The sequence below is a fragment of the Barbus barbus genome (genome assembly GCF_936440315.1).
Source record: "Barbus barbus genome assembly, chromosome: 2".
Taxonomy (NCBI): domain Eukaryota; kingdom Metazoa; phylum Chordata; class Actinopteri; order Cypriniformes; family Cyprinidae; genus Barbus; species Barbus barbus.
The window spans coordinates 11,492,879-11,511,027 of NC_136730.1; the positions used below are offsets into that span (position 1 = coordinate 11,492,879).

The following is an 18,149-nucleotide window of genomic DNA, read 5'->3' on the forward strand; positions in this document are numbered from 1 at the left end:
ATTTGGTCTTCACTGTAATTAGCCAGTGTTTTGCCATTCCTGCTGATTTTCGCAAGCTATTTAGCATCTCTACTTGATGTTGGATGATTGACAGCTGCTTATGCTAATTATACCTTCTGATGCGCTGATGACAGCATTACCTGCACCCCCCACAGAGTGCCATCATACTCAGCATGTCCTCTAAACATGCAGAAATGTCTGCTTTTATGAAGTCAGACTCATCTGGGATCACACTACATTGTGTGTCTCCTGAGACAATCTGTTTTCCCAGCTGCTGGAACAGCACAACAATCCAATTGACTCTCAGCTCACGGCTGCAGGTTCAGATCCTCCAATGAAACCCAGTGATACTGACGCCTCCTAGAGGATCTTCACTAGAGTTGCATTATAATTCTAATGGAGAGGAAACAGCAGCCTGTCAAGCAGCTGCCATGCTGCACAGTCAGTCTTAGTGTTTTTGTATGAAGGTACTGCCTAAAGAAATGTTTCAGACTGGCTTTCAAAACAGCATAACATTGTGTCTAATGATCTAGACAAAAATCAAGTAAGCTTTAGACACACCAAGCCACATATTTATCGATTGCAATGATTATTTGTGCAGTAAAAATGGAATCATGCCTCAAAACCTTTTTTTAAAAGTGCAATTGTGCAGGGTGTGAATCAGTGTTATTTTTGTTAGATACTATTATGGTTGTAATTTGATTTATTTTTACATTTTTTATTACGTGTTAAATTTTTTATTTATGTTTTAAAATGTCTATAGTTTTTTATTCATTTCATGCCTTAAGAAATTAAACATGTCATTTATGCTGGGTGTTAATCAATTATTTTACTATCACCGATATAGTTTTTATTAATATTTTAATTTCGTATTTATTTGTTTTCCATAGTCATTTTAAAGTTTTAGTAAATTAGTTGTTTTTGCATTATGTCTGTCTTTTATTATTTTATTTTTGCCTTAAAAATGTAAAAAGGACATTTATGCAAGGTCTGAATCTGTATTTTAGTATACGTTTTATTAATATTTTGAATTAGTGTTTTTATTTTTTAATTTTTCGATGGTTAAGACAATTTGTGTTCTGTACTTCAACAGACTGCACTCCTAAAATGACATAAAAATCCTTCAAAACCCAGCTAAAAATCATTTTATAATTAGCACATTTCTTTTACTGTATAAATGAATTGAATTCTTTCAACCACTGCATCATCAGATGCTGCTTCTATTCTTTCTATCAGCTGCCAAACTGTATGCACAGGATTGTGGGAGATCACAGATGCAGCGATGCTGCTTTGAAAAACTGGCCGGTGAAGGCAGAGTGTCTTAGTAGACAGAATGTTACACAAACACTGGACTGAGACGTGCCTTATAGCACTCCTACCTGAGAAGGCAGCATTTTTCTGGTTTCAGACAGTCTAGATCAGAAGAAACAAAATGTTATAATTTATGTGGAGTCTGAGATTCTTGTGAAAAAAACACAGACACAATATGTTGAACATCATTTTAGGTCAAGTTTGAGTCATTTTGTTGTGTTTTTTTTCTTTATTATTTTTCTAATGTCTATATAGTTCATACCTTAAAAAATTAAGAAGGGAGTGCAAGGTGTAAATTATTTCTTCTAACTTTTTATTTCCCATTTTTATTTTAGTTCAAATTTTAGGTAATGTGCCATGTTTTTGTCTTTTATTATTATTTATATTATATATTTTTAAATATTTTGAATTAGTTTTCATTTTATATTTTCCATTTTAGTTCAAGTTTTTGTCATTTTGTCATTTATTTTATATTAGATAAATAAATAACCAAAAAAATATTTTTACAAAGATTTTAGAAAAGATTTCATTTTAATTTTAGTTCATGTTTTAGAAATGTAGTTGTGTTTTTGGCATATATTAGTTATTGTTTATTTTAAATGTTAACTTTTTATTAATTTCATGCTTTAAAAAATTAAAAAGGACATTAGTTTAGTGAGTTAATTTAGTGAGTTGTTTTAGTATAATTGAGATTTTATAGTTTTTAATAATATTTTCAATTAGATTTTATTCTTATTTTCCATTTTCATTTTAGTTCATGTTTTAGTAATTCTGTTGTGCGTTTTTGTCATTTTTATTAGTTTTTGTTTATTTTGGTTTCCGACAGTCTGTCTAGACCAGAGAAACCAAAATGGAATAATTTATGTGGAGTCTGAGATTCACTGACTCAATAAGAGCAATGTTGAATGTCCTTGAAGGGCCTTGAGTATCTCTGTGTCCTTGTGAATAATGCATTTATCCCCCTAACCAAGTAAAAGCATATGCATTTCATAAAGTACAACCTGAAAACCACCATGAGTTTATTACTTCATAAAGATTAGGTAGAGTAAACTGTACATCACATTCTATTACTTCATGTATTTCCAAGGACAGAAAGTTGCTTGATTATTGTGATCTTCTGACTTTGTCTGCAAAGTAATGTTTTTGCATAAAGAATGTTGAAAAGGGAAAACAGACTGAGGGCATCGGGCATCAGTCGGCCTTTCATTGTGTGTGTGAATCTGCTGGGGGCTTAACCTTGACTTAGAGTAGCCAGACACCTAAGTGAGAGATAGGACCTGATATGCTGGCTTCTTGTCATTGCCGCTGGCTCATTGATATCACACGATCACTCCTACATCAGTTTGTCTGTATCTCTCTCTCTTTCTCTCTCTCTCTCACACACACACACACACACACACATGCAAATGCATAAACAAAAACACACTGCCCGGTTCAGCATTTGTCAAGTCAGGCTTTCTCAACCCACTTGACTCCAAATTTCTTTTGAAAAACCCATTAAGTTAAATTCTTGTCAACAACCTTGACATTTACCCATAATCCTCACATCACCTGTTAGACTTTAGTGTAACAAATTCTCTGAGTAAATCACATTTTATCTACCCTGGCTTTGTTCCAAAACCTAGTGAGCTGCCTAAATAAATGTACATTTCATTGCAGAAATGGTCTTTACTATCTTTTTATGAATTAAACAATGTGATGTGATATATGTATTCTCAGAAAAACTGTCACCTTTTCAAAAGGTACACTTTTGTAACTTATTTACCCCTAAAGGGTGCATATTTAAAGGTACATATTAGTACTTAAAGTGTAAGTATTTGTACCTTCTGAAGAGATGTACCTTTACTGTACCATTTTTTTTTTTTTTTGAGAGTGTAGGTAAAATACTGACATTGGTCATCAAAAATATGGAAGACTGGGGACCTTGCATTTATTTCCATTCAATTTCTCACGTCTTGCAAAGCAAAAATATGTTGTGTGTAAACGTTCCCTTAGAAGGCAGCTTCCTATGTGTGCAGCTCACTAGGTTTTGGAACAGGGCTCCTATCGCGCTTCCTTTGAGGTAAATATTCATTAAGCTGCGTCAATGGTTGCTTCTGAACTCAAGTCAACAAGCGTGCCTTTCATCTCACACTGTTTTCATTGGTAATCAAGCACAAGAGTCTGGCTAATTTCACAGCCTTGATCTCCCGGTTCACCTTGCACACACAGCGCATACGGCACATCATATAGTTAAACAACTGCACATTGTTGCAGGCATGTTGCTTTCACGGGTTCAGATAGAACGCTGTATTAATAGAATAACTGAGCAATGATAATTATGCTATAGTGAAGTGTGGATTAGTTTTCTGGCAGAACTCTGTGGCGTTAAAAAAAAATTATTATAGCCCTAATAGGATCCTATAATGTGATGTCATGCGAAACGTTTCACATTGCAAGTGAAACTTGATTTTTACATTTTCTAGAAAATGTGAATGGTGTTTGTTACCACCATGATGCTGATTGCTGACCTCATATCTTGATGCTATTCTGGTCCCTAGAATGGTTAAAGTGAATTCATGCATTTTTCACTTATTTTAGTGTCTGCCAAGTGAAATTATACTGCAAGTCTGAATGCTTGGAAAAATAAATGACACACATCTCCTGACTAAGTTGCATATTTTAAACTTCTGTCTCTGCAGAACCAAAATGGTTGGGGCTGGGGGGGGCTGCATAGCAAATTCAGTGCACAGGGTCCAGAACTCCTAGCGGTGCCACTGGTTGGTTCCCAATTAGTGATGAGCAAAATGAGCGAGTGTTTTTTTTTAAGCTTTACCTGACTTGCTAAAACCATTAAAGACCCGTTTCTGTTGTGTACAAACCAGTGCACTTATGATTAATATATATACAGTATGGATTTCACATACCTGGATTATTATTGGAAAGACTGGATTTCAAAAGCATGGATTCCTATTGTAAAGACTGGATTTCACATACATGGATTGCTATTGGAATGACTGGATTTTGCATGCATTAATTCCTATTGGAACAGCTGGATTTTGCATGCATGGATTCATATAGGAACGACTAGATTCCACATGTATGGATTCCTATTGGAACGGCTGGATTTGCATGCATGGATTCCTAGGTCACACTGGTGGCCTTAACTACTATGTACTTACACCAAAAAATAAGTACAATGTACTTACTGTATGTGGTCATATTGTATTGTAAAACACTTTTGCTGCTATTGAGGTGGGATACAGGTAAGGTTTGGTACAGGTTTGGTGGTATGGGTAGGTTTAACGGTGGGTTAAGGTGTAAGGGATAGGTCAGCAGTGTAATTATAAATGTAATTACATTAATTGCAGATGTAACTACTTATAGGTATTTTTAAAAATATAAGTATAATGTAAAAACATGTATGTAGACAATAAGTGCATTGTATCAAATTATTAATTTAAAAATACACAGTAGTTAAGGCCACCTAATATAAAGTGGGACCGATTCCTATTGGAACAACTGGATTTTGCATGCATGGATTCCTATTGGAACGACTGGATTCCACATGTATGGATTCCTATTGGACTGACTGGATTTTGCATGCTTGGATTCCTAATGGAACGACTTGATTTCCCATGTATGGATTCCTATAGGAATGACTGGATTTTACATGCATTGATTCCTGTTGGAATGACTGGATTCTGAAACTTCACAATGCAACAGTAAATGAGACTGCACTTACAAGTTCTACTTTTAAAAAGTGCATCTCTTATATGAACCCCTTTGTGAAGATTTAATCCCCAATGTTCCCAGCTCCTCTATTGCATCTCGGTTACAAAGTGACTTCACTGGCTGCACATAAAAAGATTTGGCTTCATTATGAGCAGAAATCAGAAGAGAATGTAGACGGCAGACAGATAATCCTTAAGGCGCAGGTACAGACACGAGCGCAGTTATTAGAGCTGTCCATGCATCGCATGTTTACTCCGCTACTCTGTGTTCTTCTTGCGAATTCGCAATCAGCGCCTCGAGCTCGCCCATTTCAGGACTATGATATCAAGATGAAACGAATCTCCCAGAATAAGTTTGCGTTGCCACCACTTCTGTCTTATGCTATGAGATGAAATGTACTCCCAGCGCACAAAACATACAAAAATCAATAACAGCAGCCACTGGGGAGATTTTCCGAGATGAGGCCAGAGAGGTATGATTAGAGCAGAGAGGAGATGGCAGAGATTAGAATGAAATAGAGAGACGGCCACTACAGTGCACAGATGAAAATGGCAACCGGTGGAGAGTTCAAAACATCTCTTTGGACAGTACAATGTGAAAGCTATTAAAAGCCTGCCATGGAAGGGAGCTCTGTGGTCCGAATACTAAATGTGATCTAAAGCCCCTGCAGATACAATCACATACCCAGCAATCAATGCATTTCTCCTGCCACCTTGATTTGCTTGAGTGGTTAGCAGCATGTCTGCCCACAATCCCTTCTGTTCGCTCGTTGTACATGTGCTTGCAAGGCAGAACTGTATTAACATTCCTCACACTGCTAGAAAATTATTGTCTGACTTTCTGGTTTTTTCTCTTGTTTTTGCAGTATATCTAAACATTTTTAAATCAAGACTGAAGATCTTTACTTGAGAGGCAAACTGACAAGTCTTGATTTCTGAAAAAATAAGAGAGTTTATTCTTGAAACAACAAAAATATCTGCCAATGGGGTTAAAACAAGAAACTTAAACCAAAGTGAAAATAACATTATTTTTCGGACCCCACTGGCAGACATTTATTTAATTTTAGCCGTAAATTTGCTTAATTTTGATACACTGTTCAGAAAAACAAGACTGAATATCATTTTGCTTCTCAAATAAATATGTCTTAATTTAAGAATGTTTTGATATTTGGACTGAAAAACAGGACAGAAATACTGAGTAAGAAATAGATTTTTGCAGTGCAGATATTCTGCTCAGGGTTTGTTCTAAACCTCTAAACCGAAGCACCGCGTTCTGCAATTAATTCAGTCTGTAACATATAGACTTCATTTAAAATGTGTTTTGAAGACAGTCTTAGCTGTACATAGCTTACATCAATCACAAAGGATTATGTTTTAATGCACAGACACAAGCTCAAAGAAAGTGTCTCTTTTGGTTCTGATAAGACCACGGTAAATATTCAATAAAACGCTGCACTGAGGAAAGCAGCAGTGCTTGATTTCAATAAGCTTAAAAGTAAAACACTTTGTAATTACAGATCTCACAAAGAATCATTCTCACACATTTGGCAAAATATTTGAATGTAAATGGTTTATTTTTTTCATAAATGACTCATTCTGAATATATCTTTCAAAAATCTGCAATAATGAAATATTCAAAGTAACTGAAGATATACAATCTATTTTAAAATACGGGTGACATTAATGTTTTTTAATGTGTCTTATGCTCACAGAAGAAGCATTTATTTGATGAAAAATATACACAAAATACAGTATTATTGTGAAATATTATTACAATTTAAAATGTATGTGAATATATTATAAAAAGTAATTCATTCCTATGAAGAAACGTTGAATTTTCAGCATCATTACCCCAGTATGATCCTTCAGAAATCATTCTAATATGCTCAAGAAACATTTCTTATTATTATCAGTGTTTTATTATTAACAATTGTGCTGCTTAATATATTTGTGGAAACGATGATACATTTTTGTTCAGGATTCTTTGATGAATAGAAAGTCCATATGCAATTATTTGAAATAGAAATCTTTTGTAACATTATAAATGTCTTTACTGTGACTTTGTATCGATTCAATGCATCCTTGCTCAATGAAAGTACTAATTTGTAAAAAAAAAAAAAAAAACCTTACTAGCCCCAAACGAATTGTCTATAATATTGTTTTTTGATGTATGATATAATTTTAACTCAGCTGTTATAATAATTTAAATCTGTGTAATATAACAATAATTAGCTGTTGGTTTTAGCTTTAGCATGGAACAAAGTGTTGCCTACAAACAACTCAAACCAGACCAGATCTTCTAACACAAGGAAACATCGACTCTGTCTCAAAACCAAGTGCTCACTAGCTTTTGGAACAGAGCTATTATTGTCATGCTGTACTGATAGATGATGCTGATGATGAAAACTGGTCCTCAAACACTCGATGCCATACATCAGGGATAGACAACTTCGGTCCTGGAGGGCCGGAGTCCTGCAGAGTTCAGCTCCAACCCTAATCAAACACGGCCCTCTAGGACCGAAGTTGCCTATCCCTGCCATACACTCTAAAAAAAAAATGGTGCTATATAGCACTAAAAGTGTTTTTTTGGCTCGTAATCATAGGGGAACCACTTTTGGTGCTATATAGCACCAAATCTTGGTGCTTCAGTGGTTCTTTGGGGTGATTAAGGTGCTATATAGCACCACTGCTGTACAAAGAACCTGTCAAGCTCCTTTAAAGGTTATTTACGAGCCAAAGAACCACTGTTGGTGCTGTTTAGCACCATTTTTGATGAAGAAATACAGTGCAATATGTCACCTCTAATGGTTCTATATAGGACCATTTGACAAAGGTTCTGTATAGCACCTTTAAAGATATGGTGCTATACAGCACCAAAAGTGGTTCCCCTATGATTACGAGCCAAAAAAACACTTTTAGTGCTATATAGCACCATTTTTTTTAGAGTGTAGAAGAACCTTTTTGTCTAAATGGTTCCATAAAGAACCTTTTCTGTTTCTCAAAAGGTTCTTTGTGGCGAATGAAAGTTCTTCAGATTATAAAAAGGTAAGAAAGAGATTGTTCTTTAAAGAACCTTTGACTGAATGGTTCTTTGTGGAACCAATAATGGCTCTATGGCATCGCTGTGAAGAACCCTTTAAGCACCTTTATTTTTAAGAGTGAAGCTGATCTGAAACTTCTGCAGTCCAAATACAAGCCACTGTTCCAAGATCAGCACCTTCATCTACAGTACAGATTCAGCATTTTTGTCCAGGCAGGAGACTGAGAACAAATTCCCCGACTCCTAGGAAGTAAACCACCTGTGCGATGCCGAACAGTGGCGCGATGACCAGTGCGCGACAGTACGAGCCCTTCAGGAGCGCAGAGGGGCCCTCGTGATGGAGAATCTTACTGATGATGAGATGTTCAAAGAACAAATATAAGAAAAAACGTCATGGAAAGACTTTGATAAATGAGTATGCAATTATAATTTTACCTTATGCAATCTTTCACTCCGCTGTAAATGTCCTCATGACATCCACGGGCCAAAGACTGAAGCCTGGTCTTTACCACTGCAGCACAAACACACATATACAAACCATTAGTCTGCATTCACAAAATACTGTCCACCCTTAATCATACTGGTAGCGCTGTAATAATACTGATTACATGAAATCATGTTTGCAGACTTTATTAGGGTTCTTTTAGGGGAAAATGGAAACTAGTACATTTAATACCACATTTGCCATTTTAGATACTTAGGCTGCTGCTATGTATAAAATAGTCACTGCTAAAATGCATTTGAGATGCAGTCACTTTCATTTTCGCTCACTGACATATGACTTAATTGACTTAATTTTTACGTCATACTAAAGTGTCACACACCATTACACACATAGCTTGTCATTTGTTTTTCATCCTAATCTGTAATTTTTAACATTGACTCTTGTAGGCAAAACATACTCAAATGTAATTGACTACTTATGAAATGTTTGGGTGTAAGACGCTAAAATACAGGAGCAAACTGTGCCCCTATGGATTTAATATGATATGCAATTATTTTTAATTAAATATGAGATCACTCAATAACATTTGGCATGGTTGACAAACCTACATTTGATGTGAAATTGTAAACATTTTATTCTATATATAAATGTATAAAAATATGACAATATAAATATTTACATAATATTTGTATATATATAGAGAGAGAAATATGTATTTATATAATATTATTATATTTAAACTAACAAATATAAGTAATTATATTATTATTTATATTTTATTATATCTTTGTGTGTATGTGTATATTATTTAAAAATATCAAATATATTTTATATAGTAAAATAAAAGTTATTTCACCTAATATTTTTGTGTTATGTATTTTTTTGCTTGTCATGTGTTGTTAGCTTAGAGAGCTAACTCTACACTCTACTGAAATCAACTCAGATCTTCTGTGTGCTTCATGTCAGGAGCGTTATTTGTATAATGAATGGAGTTATTATGCATGTAGAGTGTCCCAAATCAGTCACTTATGAGATTCCATTTCAGTTAAGATGCTGTGGGACATAGACAGCAAGGCAGCTAACTACATTCAGGAACATATCCTTTGTGAGGAGTAAACATTGAGGATTCAAATAAGTAAACATTTACTACATTGCCATATTTTTTATGATTTGTGTGTATTAAACCAAATCCTGCCTTTTGGCTCATTTCATTTTTCTGGTCATCGTGAAATTGTACTTGTTGTTATATACACTTACACTATTCAAAAATATTGGGTCAGCATTTTTTTCTTTAAAGAATTAATACTTTTCGAATACTATTAATCAGCAAGGATGCATTAAATCAATCAAAAGTGACAGTGAAGACACAATGTTTCAAAATATATATTAATTAATATAAATGCTGTTCTTTTGAACTTTTTATTTGTCCATTAATCTTGAAAAATTTATCAAATTAGGCAGCATAACTGTTTTCAACATTGACAAATATTTCTTAAACATGCAGATCAGCATATTCGAATGATTTCTGATGGATCACGTGACTGAAGACTGGAGTAATGATGCTGAAAATTCAGCTTTGCATGACAGGAATAAATTACATTTTAATATATATTCAAATAGAAAACAGCTATTTTAAATTGCAATAATATTTCACAATACCACTGTTTTAACTGATCAAATAAATGCAGCCTTGGTCAAAATAAGACACTTAAAAAAATATTTAACAAATATGTTTAAAAAAGCAAATTGCCCCAAACTTTTAAATTGAGTACACCAGTTTTAAATGCACTCAGTCATACATTACAGGTCATCTCACCGTCCACAGGGTTGACCGCAACAGCTGCAGCACAGCCTGCAAAACAGCCAGCGAGGAAGGAGATGCAAAACGGAGCTGAACCGTCAGCGTTCCTCCTGCCCACGCTATTCAGGTTAGCAAACAGTGGGAAGTAGATGATGGAAAAGGGCACATCCCTGAGGGAGACAAAGAGGGAGAACACACCAGGGTGAGATGAAGAATGGAGAGAAAGCACATTATGGATAAATGCGTCCCACAGTTTGAGTGACTCTGTTGGACTACCGTAATAGAGTGGCCCCCAGTCCCTTATAGAGACCAGTGATGCCTTTGTCCTTCAGCAGATCTCTGGAGAGTTGGAGGGCCGTGAGAGACTTCAACTGAACAACATTTACTTTGGCTCTGCCTCCTCCGGCATGCTGGCCAATGAGCTTCCTCTGGGCCTCTGTCAGAGACATGAGATATGGTCAATACAGAATATTACTCATACTATTTTATATACACTGCTGTTCAAAAGTTTGAATTTTCTTATAGAAATGAGTGCTTTTATTCAGTAAGAATGCATTAAATTGATCAAAAGTGACATTAAAGACATTTATAATGTTACAAAAGTATTCCATTTCAAATAAATGCTGTACTTTTGAACTATTCTATTCGATTCTATTCTATTCATCAAAGAATCCTGAAAAAAAAAATCAACATTGACAATTATAAGAAATTGTCATATTTGAATGATTTCTGAAGGATCATGTGACACTGAAGACTGGAGTAATGTTGCTGAAAATTCACAGGAATAAATTAAATATTTCAGAATATTACTGTTTTACTGTGTTTTTTAGCAAATAAATGCAGCCTTGGTCAGCAGAAGAGACTTGAAACACAAGCATAATTTTTTATTTCCGAGAATAACTAGACGACACTTGCTAAACCTGCAACATAAAATGGTCTTGTTACAACAATGTAGAATACAAAAATTTCAGTTGTAACTAAGTTTCAATTTATTGCTTGCTTTATGCATATGCCATGCTATTTTTTGGAATCAGATTGTTGCACACTGCATACAGCATAGAATGTATACGGTGCAGTAAATGCAACATTTCATGTTCTCTGCTACACTGTTGTCACATGCTTACAATGCATGTTTAATTCAGCAAGCAGAGTCCTGTTATCATCCATGGTTCATATTGTGGTCAAGGTCAAGATGAGTGCATTGCATTGTGGGATGCAACATTACATGCAGTGTGCTCTGTTGTGCATGCCACATTTTGCCAAATGGAGTACATCATCCAGTATTCCGTGCATATACAAACATTTTGTATAGTGCACACAATATATATATTGCACACTGTAGAATAGTATGCATATATGAGCACCCCATCATCAACAAGACACTATCAGAAGACATGAGAAAGTTTTCTATCTTTCACCTATTCTGCCAGCATCCTGCAACTGGATCTTTAGCATTTCCATAGGAGTTGTAACAATCACCTGCCAAAACACAAACAGCACACAGACAGAAGTTACCATTACCATTCAAGACATTTCAGTTTAAAATCAGATATATGAGGGTTATTCCATGCAAATGTGTGTTATTTGAGCTGGAAAGGTATCTAAATTGTTTTTCTGAAATGAGGTCAATAAGATTTAATTAATAATAAAAAAAATAATTATTTTTCTTTCAGCAGGGATGCATTAAATTGATCAAAAGTGATTTTACTTTGTTACAAAAAATTTTTACATTTCAAATAAAATTTAATTTTGCTCTTTCTATTCATCACAAAAATCCTAAAAAATTATCTATCATGGTTTCCACAAAAATATTAGGCAGCACAACTATTTTCAACATTGATAATAATAAGAAATGTTTCTTGAGCAGCAAATCAGCATATTAGAATGATTTCCGAAGGATCATGTGACACTGAAGACTGGAGTAATGATGCTGAAAATTCAGCTTTGCATCACAGAAATAAATTACATTTTAAAATATCTTAACATAGAAAACATTTATTTAAAATTGTAATAATATTTCTCAATTTTACTGTTTTTACTGCATTTTTGATCAAATAATTGCAACTTTGCTGTGCATAAGAGACTTCTTTCCAAAACATTAAAATCTTACAGACCCCAAACTTTTTCTGACTATTATTTGTTATATTTCTATAGTTCTGGGAAACACGCTTGAATATTTTGCCCAACATCTGATTGTTTCGCAATGCCAAATTTGCATTTTGTGTGCACTATGTTCCATCTTAGCTGTACTTAAGCCAGAACATCACTTTCAGAAACTCATTACTTTCCGAAAAATAAGTTGTCTTGTGTGTGTGAGGAATGTGGGTCCTATGAGTGCAGCAGAGACACTAATTTGGCAGGTACCAGCACCGCAGCCAGCTAACATTTCTCTAACCAGAGTCAACTTCTGTCTGGGAGAGAGACAGAAAAACACAAAGATAAAAAGAGAGGAAGAGAGCATTATTTTTAGACAACGATAAGCCCGTTTCCTCTGTAAACAAGTAGCTTTGGGGTCTGACCCTCACCGTGTGACGACATCACACTCCCAAAAGCACACACTCATTTCAATAATTCATCATCTCATTGCAGTCTACTGGACTTTATTAATTAATAATTTAGCCATCTAGCTATTAGTCACCACGGAGATGCTCACCACAGCTCCAGGTATTCAAGGTGTACCGAGTTATACTGCAATATCAATCCATAATGCAGAAGCTTACGGGTGGCTTTTATCAGATCAGCTCTGTTTTCAAAACTCTGAGAGCAAATCCAGCGGCTCTGTGCATTCATTCTCTTAAAAAAATAAGAGGTGGATCTGAGACTTCATCCAACCTAAATTATGCCCCGAGCAAAAAAAGGAATAAATTAAAAAATGAGCATTGCTCTTTCTAAATCAGTGCAACTGTTAAATAAGTTATGAGACCTCCATTACATCCCACTGCTGAGCACATTCACCGCAAATGAGCAAATTTATTCATTTTAATGAATACGAATCTATATAATGAAAGTTTATTCTGAAAGGTTGAACTTTGGTTGGACAAAAGGATAATTCCGTAATTGTTACGTTGTTGCAAGTTGTGTTTATAATTACAATTTCTGATTTCTGTTGGCCAAACCGAGTATTTTCTCTTGATACGCTTTGAATTCTTTGTTGTACATTAAATGCAGCTGAAAAATCCTTTAAATAACCTATAACACATTTTAAATACAATTATGTTGTGGAAAATGGATGGGTTTTTTTGTATTGCAAACGAAAGAATTCTTCTCAAATTGTAAACTACCTTTAGAAATGAACTGGAGTATAAAGTATGCCAACTAAATTCATATAGGCTAAATAATAATTTAAATAAAATTATATAATATAATACAAATTACATTATGTCATATAATATAAACAAAAATATATTAATATTACATTAAAATATAAAAAAATATATAATAATATCATTTATATATACACTGGCTGTCAAAAGTTTGGAATCTTGAGAACCAAATCAGCATTTTAGAATGATTTCTGAAGGATCATGTGACACTATTCAGCTTTGAATCAAAGGAATAAATCAAAATTGCATTCAAACACCCCCATACACTTATGTACAGTGCCTTGCGAAAGTATTCATACCCCTTCATTTTTTTTCACGTTTTGTTATGTTGCTGCTTTATGTTAACTGCTTTAAATTAGTTTCTTTTCTACATCAGTTTATACTCCATACACCATATTGACAAAGCAAAAACAGAATTGTCACAACTTTGTAAATTAATTACAAATAAAAAAATAGAAATAAGTACATTGCATAAGTATTCATACCCGTAACTATATATTTAGCTGAAGCACCTTTACAGCCTCAAGTCTTTTTTGTTTGATGTGACAAGCTTTGCTCATCAACATTAGGCAATTATCTGCCATTCTTCTCCTCACCTCTTCACCTCTCAAGCTCTGTCAGGTCGGATGGGGCCAGACGCATATTTTCAGGTTTCTCCAGAAATATTTGATTGGGTTCAAGTCCAGGCTGTGGCTGAGCCACTCAAGGACATTCACAGCGTTGTCTATAAGCCACCCTTGCTGTGTGCTTAGGTTCACTGTCCTGTTGAAAGGTAAACCTTCTGCCCAGTCTGAGGTTCTGAATGCTCTGGACTGGGTTTTCATTAGGGCTATCTCTATATTTTGATGCATTGAGCTTTTCTTCTACTCTGACGAGTCCCTCAGTCCCTGCCACTGAAAAACAGCCCCACAGCATGAGGCTGCTACCAGCACACTTTACTTTTAGGATGGCACTCTGCGGGTGATGAGCACAGCTGGTTTCCTTCAAACATGACGTTTGGAATTGAGGTTCATCAGAACAGAGAATATTGTTTTTCAGAGTCTGAGGGTCCTTTAGGTGCTTTTTTGCAAATTCCAAGTGTGTTTTAATCTGTCTTCACTGAGGATTGCATCTGGCAAACACTGCCATAAAGCCCAGATCGATGGAGTGTTGCAGTGATGTTTGTCCTTCTGTAGGTTTCTCCAATCTCCACATACGATCATGGAGCTCAACTAGAGTGACCATCGGGTTCTTAGTCACCATACTAACCAAAGCCCTTCTCCATCAGTTGCTCAGTTTGGCCAGGAGGCCAGCTCTAGGAAGAATCCTGGTTGTTTCAAACTTCTTCCATTAAGGGTAACAGAGACATGCTTCTGTGAACCTTCAATGAAGTAGAATTTTTTTCTGAAATCTTGTGGCTTGACACAAACCTGTTTCTGAGCTCTACAGACTGTTATTTTGACCCCAGGGCTCGGTTTTTGCTCTGATATGCATTATCAGCTGTTGGACCTTTTATTAAGACGTGTGTGCCTTTCCAAATCATACCCATTTATTGAATTTGCCACAGGTTACCTTCACTCAAAGTCTAGTAACATATACAAGCGATATGAATGCTCCTGAGCTAAATTCTAACTGTCCCAGATAAGGGTATGAGTACTTATGCAATGGAATCATTTAAGTTTGCAAAGATGTTAAAAAACCTTCTTTTTTTTTGCTTTACCATTATAGTATATTGATGTGGAAAAAAGTAATTTAAAACAACATACAATGTGGAGAGCTGGTGTCTGAAGAAATCATTGGCAGCCAGTTTGATGGCCTTTTCTGGAGTTACCAGAGTCAGATTAACCGCAGCTCCTAGAAATGAAAGTGTGAAAGAGGGATATTAAGAAGAAAGGGAGATAGATAATGGAGTTTTCCAAGCATGAACAATTCCATATGATCTATACAGATTCTGAAACAGTACATCACCTCTGTACATCCCACAGAATCCTTCTGATCGGATGGTTTTTATTAGACAATCAGACCTGTGAATGAAACACATCCTCACCCATATATACATGAACACAAGCACGGGCATTCATTTGCTCAGACAATTAAAAGGAGCAGGAAACATACATGCTAGCATAGATGCGAGATCCGTTTTGTTGGTTTTGGAGGCGGGTTTTTGTCAGATCAATCGGAAACACGCAAGTGACACCAATTAATGCAGCAATGCCTCCATTGATGAGTTTAGCTGGCAGACTGAAGCAACATTAGAGATTAATCTATAGTGTACAAAAGAAACCATGCAATCAAAAAAGAGAAGTTCACTTTATTTGTAAAGGCACTGTATTCAAAATCTACATATGTGATAAATTACCTTCTATAAAATAAACTAATTAAAACAGCTGCACTGCATGCTGAAACATCTAAATGAACTGGTTTAACCCTGTGAGCCTGACATATGAAATAATTAGTGCTGTCAAATGATTAAACGCATCCAAAATAAAAGTTTTTGTTTGCATAATATATGTGTGTGTTCTGTGTATATTTATTATGTATATATATATATATATATATATATATATATATATATAAATAAATACACACACATACAGTATATATTTTGAAAATATTTACATGCATTTACATGTCTATATTTATATAATTTATATTAAAAATAAATATATTTAATATATTAAAATAACATATTTTTCTGAAATATACATGCATGTGTGTGTATTTATATATACATAATTAATATACACAGCACACATACATATATTATGTAAACAAAAACATTCATTTTAGATGCGATTAATCGCAATTAATCGTTTGACATCACTAGAAATAATACTCTGGATTTTGTAAACGTTTATTAACCCTTTAAACTAAATTTTAAAAAATAAATGTTTGCATAGGTGTTTTTGTATCAGATATCATGCATCAGGCTTTTATGGCTCATATAACATACAGAAATAAGAATATGAAGAAAAAACACCTCAATTTTATTCGAAGGCTTAAACTGAGCAAAATATGAAATTTGCTGCAGCTGCTGATATTTATATGGCCAAAAAGTAAGAAATTATGATAGTTTGTAATGTAAATCAATTAGACCTTTATAACCGTATAGCAGACTACTTACATAAAATGCATATAAATATCAGATGCCACTTTGTATCTCCCAAAAATATGTCTTAGTAAGATATTAAATGTTTACTTTTGATCAAAGCTCTGTAATATTTGTTGTGGGGGCAAAACAGGATTTTTAAGAAAGGTTTTGAACATGTTGATCATTTAGAGGCCTTAGAAATTTGATGATAGAGTGGGTTTATAGGGTTAATTGAACAAAATTAAATAATATTCAAAAAAAAAAAAGAAGAAATTGTCAGTAAAAGTAATTCAAAAGAGTCAAATCAAGTAGCAATGGCCTGAAACATACATTACACAAGTCAATTAAAGAACTTTAACACAAATGCATCTGAGTTCTGAGGTTTGTTACATCACAGTAATACAAGAAATCACACTAAGTTGATTTTTTTTTTTATGTTAAAATACTATCTTGCTTTTGTCTATTTGTGTAGTGTATATTTTCGACCTAAGGTTTTAACTATATTTTTACTCTACAGTGAGTATTAGCCATTTCCCTCTAAAGAAAACTCACCTGATCTGCTTGTCAGCCATTTAAAACCAAACCAAGAATATCAATGACACAGAGCAGATATTGTGGAATTATATTTTGAGTGTCAAAAACACGGTTTCTATTACTGCTCCAGATTGCAGTCATCAGGAATGTCCAACATGCCCAGAGAGAAGATGGAGATGATCAGGTTGGTTTGCAGACTTTCTCATAATACCTAGAAAAAAAAATTAAAAATCTCCATTACCATTAAACCGATTTGAATTCAATATAAATTATTTGAAAACGTACCTTACACACCCCTGCAAATTTGCTTCTTGGGTAAACTGTAATTATTGTACACTGTAAAATCCAATAGTTTACCTAACTTAAATATAATTAGTTATCTTTACTTAGTTGTTACACTTACTAGATTTTATCAAGTTACAGCTAATTTCAAGGTGAATAAAACAATTTACTTACTGCTTTGATATTCAAGTAGCCACAAAGGAACCAATAACATTAATACACCAATGAGAGGCAGCAGTGCTGTGTCTAATGAGCAAAAAAAAAAAATTAAAATTCATCAAGAAAAAAGAAAGCATTTTTGAGGTGGGGCAATTCTTAATAGACTTTTCACTCATCTTTCCCTACTTGCATTCACTCATTTCCCAAAGTCATCCTAAATGTTGAAATGTCAATAGAACTGAAAAAATTGTGAACTTCAAAACTTTTTGGTTTGCATGCTTTTAACGTAAGCCTAACTAATTAGATTTTACAGTGTAGGCATGTTTGTACAAATATTTAAATATAACAACACAATGATATTTTTGCAGTGCTGCTTGAAAACTCTGCTCAAGGATATAGGGTAAGTTTCGATAATCATGGCAACTGCTGACTACACTACAAACATCATAATGTTTTCTGAACTTCAAAACC

General features: G+C 34.4%; 1 protein-coding gene across 1 annotated transcript; it reads right to left on the reverse strand.

Moving 5' to 3' along the window:
• Positions 1-8,260: 8,260 nt before the first annotated feature.
• LOC306881083 (mitochondrial glutamate carrier 1-like) lies at positions 8,261-17,275 on the reverse strand (the record flags this gene model as incomplete). The annotated part of the gene is made up of 10 exons (XM_079434989.1): positions 8,261-8,414; positions 8,500-8,575; positions 10,326-10,480; positions 10,587-10,746; positions 11,729-11,789; positions 12,664-12,721; positions 15,379-15,466; positions 15,581-15,636; positions 15,728-15,853; positions 17,256-17,275. The coding sequence occupies 10 exons, from the start codon at positions 17,273-17,275 to the stop codon at positions 8,261-8,263; spliced, it is 954 nt and encodes a 317-aa protein (XP_079291115.1).
• Positions 17,276-18,149: the final 874 nt, after the last annotated feature.